The sequence below is a fragment of the Myxocyprinus asiaticus genome, chromosome 7 (genome assembly GCF_019703515.2).
Source record: "Myxocyprinus asiaticus isolate MX2 ecotype Aquarium Trade chromosome 7, UBuf_Myxa_2, whole genome shotgun sequence".
Classification (NCBI taxonomy): Eukaryota; Metazoa; Chordata; class Actinopteri; order Cypriniformes; family Catostomidae; genus Myxocyprinus; species Myxocyprinus asiaticus.
In genome coordinates this window covers 35796386-35813759 of record NC_059350.1, presented here as the reverse complement: position 1 = coordinate 35813759, position 17374 = coordinate 35796386, and the positions used below count along the sequence as shown (strand labels likewise).

At 42.1% G+C, this 17374-nt stretch overlaps 1 protein-coding gene across 2 annotated transcripts in view; it reads right to left on the bottom strand.

Annotated features, from left to right (window-relative positions):
• Positions 1-878: 878 nt before the first annotated feature.
• The window catches only part of LOC127444370 (bifunctional heparan sulfate N-deacetylase/N-sulfotransferase 4-like), a 128571-nt gene continuing 112075 nt past the window's right edge, over positions 879-17374 (bottom strand). For both annotated transcript variants that reach the window (XM_051703686.1, XM_051703687.1), the window contains 4 exons: positions 13627-13797; positions 13404-13513; positions 2740-2842; positions 879-1916 (listed from right to left, as the gene is read on the bottom strand). In XM_051703686.1, coding sequence (XP_051559646.1) covers positions 1797-1916; positions 2740-2842; positions 13404-13513; positions 13627-13797 — 504 coding nt within the window. In that variant the 3' untranslated portion in view covers positions 879-1796. The remainder of the gene's footprint in view (positions 1917-2739; positions 2843-13403; positions 13514-13626; positions 13798-17374) is intronic.

The following is a 17374-nucleotide window of genomic DNA, read 5'->3' as shown; positions in this document are numbered from 1 at the left end:
AATCAGACTACAAAAAATTTATATTAACATGTCACATGCATTTGTAGTAATTTCTCAATCTTACTGTTGTATATCTGTTTATTTTAGATGTTTCTTTGGTAGGTTTCTGCCTCAGACCTCTAAAGGGCCAGGAACACTGCTGTGAATAGATAGTTCTTGGATGGTTTGATCAGATTTGATCAAAGGTACTAGACCTGAAAAGTTTTAAATCCACAGACTTAGACTGACCTAACTATACCAATCAAACTGTATTGTATTTATTGTTAAAGACATGTTTATCAAGCTCCTTGTAACTTGGCAGTGCCAAGTTCTATTAGTTTTGGAGGCCCCAGGTCTGAGAGAGGGCCAGCCCTCTTACTGGTTGATATTTTATGTAATTAGGGTACAGAAACATTTTGTAAAAATGCACTTCATGGGTTTAAGTCAAACATTTAGCAGTAAACATCTGTAAAAGTGTCTAGACTTCACTTAAGTATTCTACTGGGTGTTTAGCATGACTAATGGCGAGGTGCTCATGGAACATGTGCCCACAGAACTCTGCAGAAAATTTGCAGATTTCCACAGAATTCCAGTGTCTGGCACAGAGTTTTACACATCGGCCACAGGTTGTGTGTTTATTAAAATGATCACTACATCTTTACAGCCTGTAATTAGCTTCACATTTGTAGGATTTTTCTGAAAGACATTAAAGATTTAAAGTAATATAAAAACACTCAGACCTCAGAGAAAAAGAACATATGATGGATTTTTCATCTTCTTTGTCTTTAGTTTGTATACCTCCCCATCTCTGTGTACCCATCTTGCGACTTGTTGATAAGTGCATTTTCAACCACACATCCAAAAAAACGCAGAGACAAAACATTGCAAGGACTGTTTTACTGAAACATGAATCTTCCCAGTGTTTATTGAATATATATATATATATATATAGTTATTTACATATTTTTCAAAACACTTTCTCACTGTATTGAGGCAAAACAATTTAAAAAATAAAAGTCACATTTCAAATCCATCAGCCAACCAGTTGCAGTCCAGTGGGCGGAGCTAAGGCTACCTGGCTACAGACATACGTCTAGACGCACATACGTGCAAGTGTATTTGCCCTTGCACAGACGCGCACACAAACTGATACCTAAATGATTCTCACTCCTCAGGCCATTGTGTCTAACGAAACAGAAACTGAGACATGGACTGAGACATTGACATCACAATGATATCACTCCATTGACCAGTTTAAAGCTAATGCAGCAAAATGAAAGACTCCAACTTCACTGTGCTCTTTATTTCTCTGTAAGTGATTCTTACAATTTAGCATCCTCACTATGCTTGGCTCATTGATTGACTGATATATTTGCAAAAGTGAGGTTATGAACAGTGGTTGTGCCAGACATTGTTCAGTTCTAAATCTCTTTATCAAGTATAAAATCTATGTCCAGTGTCTGATGGGGGAAGTGACATTAAATATAGTGTGAATTCTGTTAGGGTTTACATTTTTTTCAGATATGCAGTCTTTATGCAGTCATTATTCGGCTGCATGTGAAGTTCAAGGGTCACAGTTACATCATTGTATTTCACTGCCTATTGTGTATTTTCAAAATTTTACCTTTTGCAGCAAATATTCATGTTGCCATGGACATATTAAATTTCCAGAAGCACCAGTGTTTGGTGAGTTGCATTTTTTGACCTTTGCTCCACAAGCTTGCAGGTGGGAGGCACTGAGTACTGTTCAAGTGTCTAGTTTGCTTGGAGGTGTGAACCTGGAGCTTTGACCCAGAGGAGCAGTGGTTTGGTTAGGGCTACCTGACCTTCTGTAGCTCCTCTCTGAGCCAGGCTGGAAGAGGCTGACCCAATCTGTGTAGCAGCTTAGATAATTCAATGTTCTGATCCCTGTAGAACCTGGAGAGAAAGGCTCGTGACTAGAAAAAGAAAGAAAGCATCTTTAGTAAGCAGAACAGTTATAGACTTTGGTATAGTCTATTTACAATCTTCTTAAAATGTTTTCAGAGCATTTATGTGCTATTACTTTTCTAATCGATTACTTTACAGAAAGCATACAACCTACTGTCTAAATATTTAGTTAAGAACTGGTGGTGCAACTAAATTAAGCACTAACTACAGTAGTAGTTAGAACAATAATAGTGCCCTTTTAAAGGAATAGTTCACTCATGAAACTCATGAAATTTCTGTTTTTTATATATTTTAATAGATTTGAAAACTATTTTTTTATCATATGGACTGCTTTTAATGTGTTGCAGGTGCACTACATGTACTGTGCATTCTTCAACATTTTTCCTTTAGTGTTCCATGGAAAAAGAACAGCATACAGGATTGAATAATGACAGAATGTATTTTTTTTTGTGTAAACTACTCCTTCCTACTCCTTCTATTGGTATTTTGCTGTGTGAATGGAAAAAACATAGAGAAGGAAAATGAAAGGAGGATTGTGAAACAAAAGAGTGAGAGCAGTTGTTCAGTAGATATCAGCTATTCAGTACATGAGCTGTTGCAATATTGAACAGTCAGAGGTCACTTTGAGTTCAAATACACATGAAGACTTGAATTCTCTTCTTGATTTTCTTTTAGCTATGTCTATTTCTCTCTCTCTCTCTCTATCTTGACCCATATTACTCAATAATGGCATGCCTCTATAATGCAGTTCATTCATCATTCATTAAAGATTAAAGGCTCCATTTTGCACAGAGTTTACAATTGTGAGGTGGTGCTGTTGTAAGGTGGTACCTCAGAGTCCATGGCTGGGTATTTGCGGCCCTTGCTCTTCCCCAAACACTTAATCCTGCCCCCCTCCAGCAGCTGGCACCAGAAGCCCTTCTGAGGATCAAACCTGTGAACATAGAGAGAACTCAGATCCTTTCATTTCTTCCTGACAATCTGTGATTGAGTAAATCTGGCCTCCATGGAAAACTCCTGAATATTGACATACAAGCGCACACACACACACACACGTTGGTGCGGCTATCCTTACGAGGACTCTCCATAGACATAATGATTTTTATACTGTACTATCCCCTAACCATACCCTTAAACCTAACCCTCACAAAAAAAACTTTCTGAATTTACATTACATTTTCAATAAAACATTGTTTAGTATGTTTTAAAGCGATTTGAATTATGGGGACACTAGAAATGTCCTCATAAACCACATATATAGCATAATACCCTTGTAATTACCAGTTTGTAACCTAAAAAAAAAAAGTCCTCGTAAACCACCCAAACCCGCCCACACACACACACACACACACACACACACACACACACACACCTAACTGACAGATGTCTGCTGTAACCTTGTCTGGCTGTCAGATGAGACATGGCCTGGTTAGAAACATATCAGCAATCTTCAACAGCTCTCAGCATAATGCCAAATAGTGTGTGTGTGTGTGTGTGTGTGTGTGTGTGTGTGTTAATTGGTTCTTTGACAAGGGAGTAAACAGAGGTTGCTTTAGAACATGAACTACATGTCAAATGCTTAAATATGATTTGTGGCACAAAAATGTCTCTCTCTCTCACTCTCCACCTGTCTTTCACTCTCGTTTTCTGGTCTCACTTGCTTCTTTTCCCTTTCTTGCTCTGCCTTGTTCTCAGATATTAGGTCTCATTCATTAACCATGCATACGCACGTATTTGTGTCTTAACCAGATATGACGCAATAAGATAATGGCGACAAGCAATTTGTCTGTCCAAAATGAACGCTATAATGTTGTGCAATGCACATTTCATGTTTAATGTACAATTATGAGGAGCAGGATTTTGGACCAGCACAACGACACTTTGTCATAATTTGGGTTGAAAAATACATCATTCAGGTACTCGTAGTACACTTCTTTTTGTTGCATTTTCAGTGCGAACAAACTACTCGCACAACTTACACTACAAAATGGCACAGAATAGTGCAAAAGTATGCTATTTGGGATGCGACTATAGACTCCTAGTGGCCTTTTAAGCATGGAATGTGTTAAGCCAACACATATATATATATATTAGTACTGTTGCTGTATAACTTTCAAAATTAACGTGTTAACGCATGCAATTAATTTAAAATGTTTAATGCGTTAATTTTTCTTTAACTCAATTAATGCATTTACCAATTTGACATTAGATTCTGACATTTTATTCAGCTCCTTTTGAGTTTTAAATGCTGACTGGAATAGGGCGGAACCTTTGTGATCTGACCGGGGTCATTAATGTACACAGAAGCACACACACCACAGCGATTCTGTGTCAGTGATCAAGTAATTAGGAAAGGACCTCTTGACGCTATTTGTTGTACAAGACAAACCCAGATGGGACTTGCAACAAAAATCAGGTACTTTGCAGCCTCTGTAAGGCGCAATTAATTACGACAGAAGCACGTCAAGTCTGAACTATCGCCAAAACACAAAATACATGGCACTAATGAGGGATCGCTGTGGTAGGAGTTCTCCCGTGGACAGTCAGTCAACGCTCAGCGTTTAAATAATTTCAACTTTGAAGCCATTGCCACTGATCTTCTGATGCATCAGCTAATGATTAACAATTTGATTATGGGACAATTCAGATGAAGTATTTTTCATCTAAATGTAGAACAAGATGCAATACTTTTCATGTGGAGTTCAAAGCGGTTTTTGACGCTGCCGTTGACACCCTGACACGAATCATGTGAATGCGGCTTCACGATTGCTGTAGTAAAGTGGATAGCCACAGCCTGCCATCTGATTAATATTGTGGAGGAGGAGAGTTTAATAGATTTAATGCACATTGCAATGAATATGCAACCTATTGGGACTAGTTCTTTCAGTTAGTCAACCTCCCACTTAGACTTTGGAAAACATTTAACGTTACTGGAAATGGTGCTCTTTTAGTGCATTTCATTCTTGACACTGTGGAAGCCTTTGTTTGGAAAATGTTAATAAAGCATTATTCTTACATATTGTTGTTCCCTATCTGTCACTCACTCGACGTTGGTGTCGATGTAGTGACACTAGGGGTCACTCTTGGGAGCCCGAGACACCTCTGGTCTTTGATAAAAGCCAATGAAAATTGGCGAGTGGTATTTGCATGCCACTCCCCCAAACATACGGGTATAAAAGGAAATGGTATGCAACCACTCATTCAGATTTTCTCTTCGGAGCCGAACGGTCATGCTCACTGAGCTGAATACTACTGTTCATTCACCTCTGCTGGATCTGACGGCGCATTTCAGCGGCTTCTCCCTCCTCTGCACTGGTGCACTGCAGAGAACGCCCCTGGGCGCTTCGGCAGAAAAACTAGAGAGTATATTTTCTGAAAGAGCATTTTTCCCCTCTAAAAGAGTATATGTTTCTCTAAAAGAGAGACACACGGAACGTCTTTTTAAAGACACGTCTTTTTAAAGATGCTTTTCCGATTATGTGTTATTCCTGGTTGTGCTCGTTATCTCTCGCCTTCTAACAGTCACGATTCCTGCGGTTCGCGTTCGAGGGTCAGGCGTATCAGTACAAGTCCTCCCTTTCGGCCTGTCCCTGTCTCCTCGCGTCTTTACGAAGTTCGCAGAGGCTGCCCTTGCCCCGTTAAGGGAGGTGGACATTCGCATTCTCAACTATCTTGACGACTGGCTAATCTTAGCTCACTCTCGAGATGTGTTATACACACACAGGGACCTGGTGCTCTCACACCTCAGCCGACTAGGGCTTCGGGTCAACTGGGAAAAGAGCAAGCTCCTCCCGGTTCAGAGCATCTCTTTTCTCGGTTTGGAGTTGGACTCAGCCTCCTTGACGGCACACCTTACGAACGAGCGTGCCCAGTCGGTGCTGGCCTGTTTGAAGGCATTCAAACAGAAAACAGCGGTTCCACTGAAACTTTTTCAGAGGCTCCTGGGGCATATGGCATCCTCGGCGGTGGCCACCCCGCTCGGGTTGATGCATATGAGGCCGCTTCAGCACTGGCTTCAGACTCGAGTCCCAAGACGGGCATAGCGCCACGGGACACACCGCGTGGCCATTACGTCGGTCTGTCACCGCCTCTTCAGCCCTTGGACTGACCTCTCGTTTCTACGAGCAGGTGTTCCCCTAGAACTGGTCTCCAGGCGCGTTGTGGTCATGACAAACGCCTCCAAAACAGGCTGGGGCGCTGTTGGCAACGGGCATGCAGCCGCCGGCCTCTGGACGGGTCCGCGGCTGTGTTGGCACATCAACTGCCTCGAGTTACTGACAATTCTGCTCGCCCTGCGGAGGTTCCGGCCGTTGATCCAGGGCAAGCACATGCTAGTTTGGACAGACAGCACGGCAGCGGTAGCATATGTCAACCGCCAAGGCGGTCTGCGCTCCCGCTGTATGTCACAACTCGCCCGCCGTCTCCTCCAACGGAGTCAGCAGCACCTCAAGTCGCTGCAAGCCACTCACATCCCGGGCAACCTCAACACTTCGGCGGACGCGCCGTCACAACAGGTTACCCTCAAGGGAGAGTGGAGACTCCACCTTCCAGTGGTCCAGCTGATTTGGAGTCGATTCGACAGGCACAGGTGCACCTGTTCGCCTCCCAAGAATCCTCCCCACTGCCCGCTCTGGTATGCCCTGACCGAGGCCTTCCTCGGCATAGACGCGCTGGCACACAGCTGGTCCCCTGGCATTCGCAAATATGCGTTTTCCCCCAGTGAGCCTGCTTGCACAGACCCTGTGCAAGGTCAGGGAGGATGAGGAGAAGGTCGTCCTGGTAAGCACCCTACTGGCCCGCCCAGACGTGGTGCTCGGACCTCACGCTCCTCGCGAAAGCTCCCCCCGGGAAAATTCCCCTGAGGAAGGACCTTCTTTCTCAGGGAAGGGGCACCATTCGGCACCCGCGCCCGGATCTCTGGAATGTCTGGCCCCTGGACGGGACGCGGAAGACTTAAGCTGTCTCCCACCTGCGATGGTAGACACGTTCACTCGGACTAGGGCTCCCTCTACGAGGCGCCTGTATGCCTTTTAAGTGGCGTCTGTTCACTAAGTGGTGTTCTTCCCATCGGGAAGACCCCCAGAGATGCGCAGTCAGATCAGTGCTTTCCTTCCTGCAAGAGAGGTTGGAAAGGAGGCTGTCCCCTTCCACCTTGAAGGTGTACATTGCTGCCATAGCAGCACACCACGACACAGTCGACGGTAAGTCCTTAGGGAAGCATGATCTGATCATCAGGTTCCTAAGAGGCACCAGGAGGCTGAATCCCTCCAGGCTGCGCCTCGTTCCCTCAGCGGACCTCTGTAGTTCTCAGGGTCTACAGAGAGCCCCCTTTGAGCCTTTGCAGTCAGCCGAGCTTAAGGCACTCTCCTTGAAGACTGCCCTCCTGACTGCGCTCACTTCCATCAAGAGGGTAGGTGACCTGCAAGCGTTCTCTGTCAGTGAAACATGCCTGGAGTTCGGTCTAGGTTACTCTCACGTGATCTTGAGACCCTGACCGGGCTATGTGCCCAAGGTTCCCACCACCCCTTTAGGGACTAGGTGGTGAACCTGCAAGTGCTGCCCCAGGAGGAGGCAGACCCAGCCCTGTCATCGCTGTGTCCGGTGCGTGCTTTACGCATCTATTTGGATCACACGCAGAGCTTTAGAATCTCTGAGCAGCTCTTTGTCTGCTTTTGGTGCACAGCGAAAAGGAAGCGCTGTCTCCAAGCAAAGGATCGCCCACTGGCTCGACGACGCCATAACTATGGCATATCTCGCCCAAAACATGCCGCCCCCGGTAGGGCTACGAGCCCATTCTACCCGTGGTGTAGCGGCTTCTTGGGCCCTGGCCAGAGGTGCCTCTCTAACAGACATTTGCAGAGCAGCAGGCTGGGCAACACCCAACACCTTTGCAAGGTTCTACAACCTCCGGGTGGAACCGGTTTCGTCCCAGGTAGTGGCACGCAACACAAGAGGATAAGCCCGGGATAGCCGGCCGGGTGTATCGCTTGCACATAGCGCCTTCCACCTCCTTTTGAGCTGAAGACGTGCGCTGTTAATTCCCAGTAGTGTTCACAAAAGTTGTTCCCTGGTTGACTTCCTCTGAGCTCTGTGGCAGTCGAGTTTTCGGAGAGACTCGCTGCCGGCCCAGTACACGCGCTAACTAAGAGCCCGGTTCTGGGGTAGGTGCTCTGCATGTGGCGGTTCCCTGTAAGGCTAACCCCATGCGATCTATATCTTCCGCTAATTCATTTCCCTGTTGGCAAACTGCATCTTTCTTGGGCAGAGCCCCTCTGCCCCAGTCTCCATGTTGTAGTAACTCCTCCCCCATTGGGCAGGATCTACCTTGAAGGCTCTCCACATGGTTGGAAAGACCATGTGATGTATTCTTCCACTTAAATATCCCCCCCTCTCTTGGGGCGAGGTGTGGTCTCCGCGGTGTCCTCCCCTTGGGAGGGACACCCCCTGACTAGACCTGGCGGCCCAGTCGGATAATCCCCCTTCTTTTTTAGGGAGTGGAAAAAAGAGAAGGGGAAAGAGGCCACGGCTGGGTTAAGCCTGTCTCTATCTTTGGGTAGTCGACTTGTCCCCAAAAAGGGCCGTTCGACACTCATAACTGTGTTGGGGGAGGTTATGTGTCGATCTGGTATGCTGGCTATGAGGCACACAGCAAGTCTGCCCACCGCACACCGCCAGTTCACGTAACACCGTTCAGCCTTGTGGCGTTTTGTATAGGGACCCCTAGTGTCACTACATCGACACCAACGTCGAGTGAGTGACAGATAGGGAACGTCATGGTTACTGGTGTAACCTCCATTCCCTGATGGAGGGAACGAGATGTTGGTCCCTCCTGCCACAACGCTGAACTACCCGCTGAAATGGCTGGACCTTATATCGGCTCCTCAGCGTAAAACCTGAATGAGTGGTTGCATACCAGCTCCTTTTATACCCGTATGTTTGGGGGAGTGGCATGCAAATACCACTCGGCAATTTTCATTGGCCTTTTATCAAAGACCAGAGGTGTCTCGGGCTCCCATGAGTGACCCCCAGTGTCACTACATCGACACCAACGTCTCGTTCCCTCCATCGGGGAATGGAGGTTACACCAGTAACCATGACGTTTTCTTTCCTAAGAAGGAAATAAATGCATTTTGACACGATAAGAAGTACATATAGAGTCAAATTTCAGCACTTTTAAAATCTGCGATTAATCGTGATTAACTATGAAAAATTATGCGGTTAATAATAAAATATTCACAATTAAAAAATCAACTGACAGCATATATATATATATATATATATATATATATATATATTAATATATATACAGTGTATACTGTATATTAGATATATTATTATTAGATAATTAATAACTACAATATTATTAATATAAAATTAAATATATATTTATTTCATGATTATAAAAATGATTATTCTGGGAAAGGTTCTGCACAAAAATGCAGCTGATCACATGTATGTTTAGGAATATGGTGTTTATTGTGTTTCAAGTGTTTGTGTTTATTGTTGAAAGACAGAGACTGAAACAAAATATAAAATGAAGAAAGTAATGTCACAAAAAGAAGTGATAAATGAAACTGACAAAAAACAAGAAAAAGTAGAAACAGGATGAGAGAGAGAAAGAGAAACAGAGAGAGAGGAGATGAAGTGAGAGAGAGACTCAAACGCAGGAAGGTTATTAATAAAAACCAAAGATTGATGGAGCTGTCTGCGGTAAAGAACACATGCAGAGCCTCACAGAGTGTTCACACACACACACACACACACACACACACTGAAATAGACTACACCGTAGACAGTTTAAATTTTTCTGTCCTTTTATATCAGTGGCCACAGAATGGCGATCTCACTCAGTTATTGCTTTTATTTGAAAATAACTTGATTTCTTTTTTTACTTTTGGCTAAACATCATTACATCCATAAAGAGTGGTGAAACACTTCCACCTATTTTTTAAGTTACCTGTTACCTGGGGTCTGTCCTACGCAGACTGAATAATCTGCGTATAGGGAGCCTATAAGGAGCGTATAGGGAACTGCATCTCTGTACATACAGTATATGGGCCATTACTTCAATCTGGTGACATTTTAGCATTGAACGTTTTGAAAAATAAAACATACTTTTACAAGTATCTTTATGTTTAACATGTCCCTTTAATGATGAAAGATTTTATAAGTCATACTGGTCAAGCTAAATGACAAAAACAAAATACATGTTAGTGAGAGAATGTAATACTAAACTTTTAATTGGATGGGGAAAAAAAATAGAAATCCAATGATTTAGCACTAATTTTTGTCAAAGATGTTTGACGTGGAGCTCCGGGGACATGAGGAAATGACAAAAGTTGAAAATGACTTACATTTTACTTTTAGGCACACAGCAGGGTGTAACATTAATTAGTTGTCTTAATTATTTTTACCAAGCCTATTAAAATAATAATCGGGTGAAATTAAACAATATAAATTCCACAAATTGTTCTGGGGACTTAAATGCAACCAAATTGTAGGAATGACTCATATATAGAGGCGCTCCTGTGCGAAGCGCTGATCAAAAGAGCTTATTTACATTGAAAAACAGTCCCTACTTCAAAACGGTGAATGGCCCCTCCTACAATTAAAATGAAAAATGCTTTAATACAACGACCAGGAAGAGAGAAAGGGAGAGAAAAGGCTTAATATGAAAACAGTGTATTTCTCCTTGGATTATTGTCATTGTTTTGGTAGTAAATAGTGTTTATTACAAGGGAAATGTAAGAAAATATGTGAAGCGTTTTAACTACACCTGTACTACTGTGCTGTTCTTTTTTATTAAAAGTGCTGCAGTTTTTCTCGTTGTCATTTAGCTGAGTCTCTCTCTCTTCCAGTACAAGATCTGACATATGCAATAAAATGTAATGCTATGTCATGAATAGGTGCATTTACTGATGTTTTAAAATCACAATGGTGGGAAACAATTAACATGCACTCCAATGCTATATTTTTGACAAAATCGTCCTGCTTCTGACAGAAAACACAACAGAAGATGTGTGCTGACTGTCACTGATCTTTCCCTAGCTGATTTTGTCAAGAGTGGAGTCCGTGTAAAGCAACAGCCGATATCTCACACAACTCACGTATTTCAGGTCCATATCTCTTGAATTGTGAAACAATCTCAGCAATTTGGGTTTGTGATGCTAAAATACTGGACAAATGGCATCCCGTATAGATTTCATACGGGACGATTCCATATTATACGGGATGGTTGGCAACATACACTCACCGAGCGCTTTATTAGGAACACTACGGTCCTAATAAAGTACCTGACATGGTCTTCTGCTATTGTAGCCCATACGCCAAGGTTCGACATGTTGTGCATTTGTTGTGTGAGATACTATTCTGCTCACTACAATTGTACAGAGTGGTTATCTGAGTTACTGTAACCTTTCTGTCAGCTCGAACCAGTCTGGCCATTCTCCATTGACCTCTCTCATCAACAAGTCGTTTCTGTCTGCAGAACTGCCGCTCACTGGATGTTATTTGTTTTTGGCATCATTCTAAGTAAACTCTAGATACTGTTGTCTGTGAAAACCCCAGGAGACCAGCAGTTACAGAGATACTCAAACCAGCCTGTCTGGCACCAACAATCATGCCACGGTCTAAATCACTGAGATCACATTTTTTCCCCATTCTGATTGTTGATGTGAACATTAACTGAAGATCCTGACCCGTATCTGAATGATTTTATGCATTGTACTGCTGCCACACAATTGTCTGATTAGATAATCGCATGAATAAGTTAGTGTACAGGTGTTCCTAATAAAGTGCACAGTGAGTGTTTATTTTCCTTTTATTAATTTTACCTAATACTGCTTCAGCGTGAGACTGTCTCTCCACTCACTGCCATGGATTCCCGTCGATGACAGCGGTGACAGCGGTTGTCAGGGGCTGGGAATGGTAGAATTCAAGTGATATGCACCAATTACAACAAAGAATCGCCCGTTTCACGAAACAGCATGAGATACACTTAAAGGGAAGCTATCACGATAGCACTTCTGAAGCAGCAAAACAAGGGGGTATACCAAAGGTATACGCAAATATTGATCCTTAAAAGTCGTTATACGCAAACAGCCCTGGGAAAAAAGTAAGCATACAACTTATCCGTGCATATGGCCCCGACTACACCACTGGTTTGAACACATTTTGTGTACTGTTGATGAAGAATAGCGATTAGCGACAGTATTTCCATCATTCTCTGTGGCAGAATTATAAAATTGAACTAAAAATCAGCATCTTATTCAGGAAGTGAAAAAGAGAGAGAGAAAAAAAAATATGAAATTGCCCAAACAACTAAATTCCCTCGATTAAATTATATTTATGCAAGTATAATAACCTGCAAGTACTTTCTTACTTTTATTTTCCAGAATTGTGAGAATGAACATGACACTTTAAGAACAATCTAACACACACAGAGAGAAAGAGATGAGAGCACTCTCTAACAATCCATTTTAATTGGAGAGGCCTGATGAATTTAATCCTCTTGCTCTCATTCTGTACTAATGGCAATAGCCAGATAATCACAATTAATCTCATTCTGTCTCTATACAGATTTATACAGGCATCAACAGCTGAGAATATGGATCTGTCAACTCGCTTTATCTTCTGATTCCCAAACACATGTGCTCTTGTTTGTTTTTTTCTTTTCCAGAATAAGCATTGCCAATATCAGAATGGGCACACACTGGTTACTGAAAACACCAAAGTGAGTTTATATTGTACAATCTGACAAGTAAAGGAATCGTTCACCTAAAAATAAAAACTTTCATAATTTACTAACCCTCATGCCATCCCAGATGTGTATGACTTTCTTTCTTCTGCAGAACACAAAGATTTTTAGAAAAATATTTCAGCTCTTTACTCACAATGCAAGTTAATGGTGACAAAACTTTGACTCCAGTGGTTAAATCCATGTCTTCAGAAGCGATATGATAGGTGTGGGTGAGAACAGATCAATATTTTTTACTATCAAACTCCACTTTCACTTTTTTCTTCTTTTGTTTTTGGCAATTTGCATTCTTTGTGCATATTGCCACCAACTGGGCAGGGAGAAGAATTTATAGTAAAAATAAATTCTTCTCACCCACACTTATCATAACGCTTCTGAAGATATAGAGTTAACCACTGGAGTCTTATGGATTACTTTTATGCTGCCATTATGTGCTTTTGGAGCTTCAAAATTTTGGTAGCCATTCACTTGCATTGTGAGGACCTACATAATTAAAATATTCTTTTAAAATTCTTCATTTGTGTTCAGGAGAAGAAAGAAAGTCATACACATCTGGAGTAAATGATGAGAGAATTTTCATTTTGGGGTTAACTATCCTTTAACAATGGTAAAAGACAGAAAAGCACACAAAGGCAGTGCACACACATCTTTAGTCTGTTGCAATTATAATTATGTTAATGCCAAAATCAATGGGAGGTCGTAAAACATGAGACATTTTGTGTGTGTGTGTGAGGCTCACGTGAGTGCCTGGGAGTAGTTGTAATAAGGAGTGACACCCAGAAATTTTTGAAGCTCGTCCATCACTTTAGCTGGGTCATTCCTCAACTGCTGTCCGTCTATAATCATCAGCTACAGGAAGAGAGACAAAAGACAAACAGGAAGTAGAGCACTGAGATGATATAATTTTTCAGCACAGGTACTTCAGTGAGAGATCATCCAGACCATTAACATGTGTGTATTACCTGATTTGGAGGGTAGTATGTCAGCCATCTCTCCAGGTGTGTGGCATAGAGTCCAGGTACAAGACAGCGGTTCTGAAGAGAGCGCAGTTCAGGTGCAGCAAGCTGGTCAGCTGAAATGACCTCATAGAAACTGAACTGCAATGCTGCTGGGTCTTCATGAGCCCACTGATGCTGCAAATGAGATTCAAACAATTTAACACAGCCCTACCTTACAAACAACAAAACAAAACCAAATAAACAAGGCCTTAAAGCTACACTCAGTATGTGTGTCTGATATATATATATATATTTTATACAACAGTTAGTTCCAGTCCTTGAATCTGATTGGACGAGAGGTGTTCTGAGAGTGCGAGTCATATCAGCACTGGGATGATTTATTTTTGTATCACTCCGCTTGTGTTCATGGTGTTCCAAACTAAAGTGTAAGAGCAGTGCAGATGTGTAAGACCAGCTAGGATTTTGTTCATCCCTGTGACATTAAAAAGAGTTCATTCAGCAGGTGATGACAAAAGAAGCCTTTTATGTGTTATGAGCGAGATGAGTTGACATTGAGAGTGTGCGTTGTCAATCAGTGAGTGGATTTCATTGATGTCATCGGCTTGTCTCTCACTCCATGATCGCTCGGATTACTACTACTACACTATCGTTGAGAAATAGAGTTAAAATAACAGCTTCAGCATTACTGCAATCACAGCTGAGAGTCGTAACAGACGCGCCTACCTGAAACACAAGTTTCCGAGGTGGGAGAAAAAGTAAACTTTTAACATGGCAGAGGAAAGTTTGGTTTCTGAATCTGTGTTCCCTAAGAAATATACAAGAATGAAGCTGCCATTTCTCTCCGACAACAAAAGTGAAATACTCGTAGGATATTTCTGATAGCACGTCCGATAGGTAGCATCACTCCATGATTGCTCTGAGCAGATTACTACAGTTGAATCAAAGCCGTGCTGATATATGGCCATAACAGCACTCTTGCTAATGTGATATACACTGTACATATATATTTGAGCTGTCAAAGTTAAGTCATGAACTCATGCTATTTAAAAAAAAATTTTAATGTTCATTTGTATTGATCGTAATTAATCGCATTTACTGTTAATAAAGAATAAAGGGGCTTGGGTAGCTCAGCGAGTGAAGACGCTGACTACCACCGAGTGGAGTTGCGAGTTCGAATCCAGGGCGTGCTGAGTGACTCCAGCCAGGTCTCCTAAGCAACCAAATTGGCCCAGTTGCTAGGGAGGGTAGAGTCACATGGGGTAACCTCCTCGTGGTCACTATAATGTGGTTCGCTCTCGGTGGGGTGCATAGTGAGTTGTGTGTGGATGCTGCAGAGAATAACGTGAAGCATCCACACATGTCTCCGTGGTAATGCGCTCAACAAGCCACGTGATAAGATGCGTGGATTGACGATCTCAGACGCGAAGGCAACTGAGATTCCTCCTCCGCCACCCAGATTGAGGCGAGCCACTACGCCACCACCAGGACTTGGAGCACATTGGGAATTGGGCATTCCAAATTGGGGAGAAAAGGGGAGAAAATCCCCCAAAAAAATAAATAAAAAATAAATAAAATAAAGTGTATACACTGGTTGAAGCAGGACGGAACCTTTGCGATGTGTCTGCCCAGAGTCATAACACTGACGCACACACCACAAACACACACACAACAGCCATGTCAGTGATCAAATGATGGGGAATGGGTCTCTTTATGCTATTTGTTGTACAAAATAAGCCCAGGTTGGATAAATCAAGTACTTTGCAGCCTCTGTAAGGCAGAATTTAATTACCACAGAAGCACATCATGTCTTAACTATCACAGAAATGCACAACAAGATGTTTGCAAATACTTTTCATGTGGAATTCAAAGCGGAGCTCGATGCTGGCGTTGACGCCCTGATGCGAATCATGAATGCGGCTTCATGATTGCTGCAGCAAAGTGGATATCCACAGTCTGCCGGCTGATTAACAGTGTGGAGGATGAGAGTTTAAAAGATTTAACACCCATTGCAATGAATATGCAACCTATGGGGGGACTAGTTACTTCAATTATTCAACATCCCACTTTGGAGCTATTTTAGTGCATTTCAGTCTTTATATTGTGGAAGACCTTGTTTAGAAAATGTATGTACTGTAAATAAAACATTATTGTTACATACTGTTTTGTTTTCTTTCCTAAGAAGGAAATAAGTTCATTTTGACAGGAAAATAAATATATATAGAGTAAAATTTCAGCACTTTCAATTGACTATGAAATATTAATCATGATTAAAAAATGTAATTGACAGCACTAACATATATTGCTAATTGCTAAGATTTTAAACAGAAAGGAATAGTAATAGTAGAATAGTATTTTTGAAAAATATTTTTTAATGTACACTTTTTTTTAATGCTAAGACATATAATGTTTTAGAGATATGAGTATACTTTTGAAACAGTGTGACAGCTGCATAATTTAAATCTTTTGTCGCTGTGTTGTACACTTGCCCTATAGGCTTCCAGTGTAATTGTGCAACTATACATTTTTTTCTTTGTTTTTACAAACTGAGGGTCGAGATGAAATATTTTTTGTGGCAAAAACAGATGCTGTTGAAAGAACATGTATTGGACCCACAATATTCTTTAATAGAGGAAATGAGATGGAAATGTCTCTCTTTCCATGTTCTCTTGGTGTGTGGTAGCAGCTTCCTGCTGTGCCTTCCTGTGCATGCTGCTGATGAGATTTCTAACTCGCGTTTACACTCAGTGATGTTCTCACTCACACTTACTAAATCTCTCCACAATATCACACATGAACATGTGCGTGCACACACACTAAAGTTTGCTCACACAGGAGTCACCCTAGCCAGGTGTGGTGCGACAACTTTTTAAGTGAAAAGCAATGTCTGCCTTCACTGAAACTGCTGTGCGACGTGAAATAATCACAGAAAATCAGAAGATATTTAAAGTGTAATGTCAAACTCAAACTCGGTGCCTCTTTGCGTGACATCATGGGAAAATCAAAAGAAATCAGCCAGGACCTCAGAAAATAATTGTGGACCTCCACAAGTCTGGTTCATTCTTAGGAGCAATTTCCAAATGCCTGAAGGTACTATGCTCATCTATACAAACAATAGTACGCAAGTATAAACACCATGGGACCACGCAGCCATCATACCACTCAGGAAGGAGACGCATTCTGTCTCCAAGAGATGAACGTAGTTTGGTGCGAAAAGTGCAAATCAATCCCAGAAAAAACAGCAAAGGGCCTTGTGAAGATGCTGGAGGAAACAGGTAGACAAGTATCTAGATCCACAGTAAAACGAGTCCTATATCAACATAACCTGAAAGGCTGCTCAGCAAGGAAGAAGCCACTGCTCCAAAACCGCCATAAAAAAGCCAGACTACAGTTTGCAAGTGCACATGGGGACAAAGATCTTACTTTTGGATAAATGTCCTCTGGTCTAATGAAACAAAAATGTAACTGTTTGGCCAAAATGACCATCGTTATGTTTGGAGGAAAAAGGTGAGACTTGCAAGCTGAAGAACACCATCCCAACCATGAAGCATGGGGGTGGTAGCATCATGTTGTGGGGGTGCTTTGCTACAGGAGGGACTGGTGCACTTCACAAAATAGATGGCACCATGAGGAAGGAAAATTATGTGGATATATTGAAGCAACATCTCAAGACGTCAGCCAGGATGTTAAAGCTCGGTCGCAAATGGGTCTTCCAAATGGACAAATACCCCAAGCATACCTTCAAAGTTGTGGC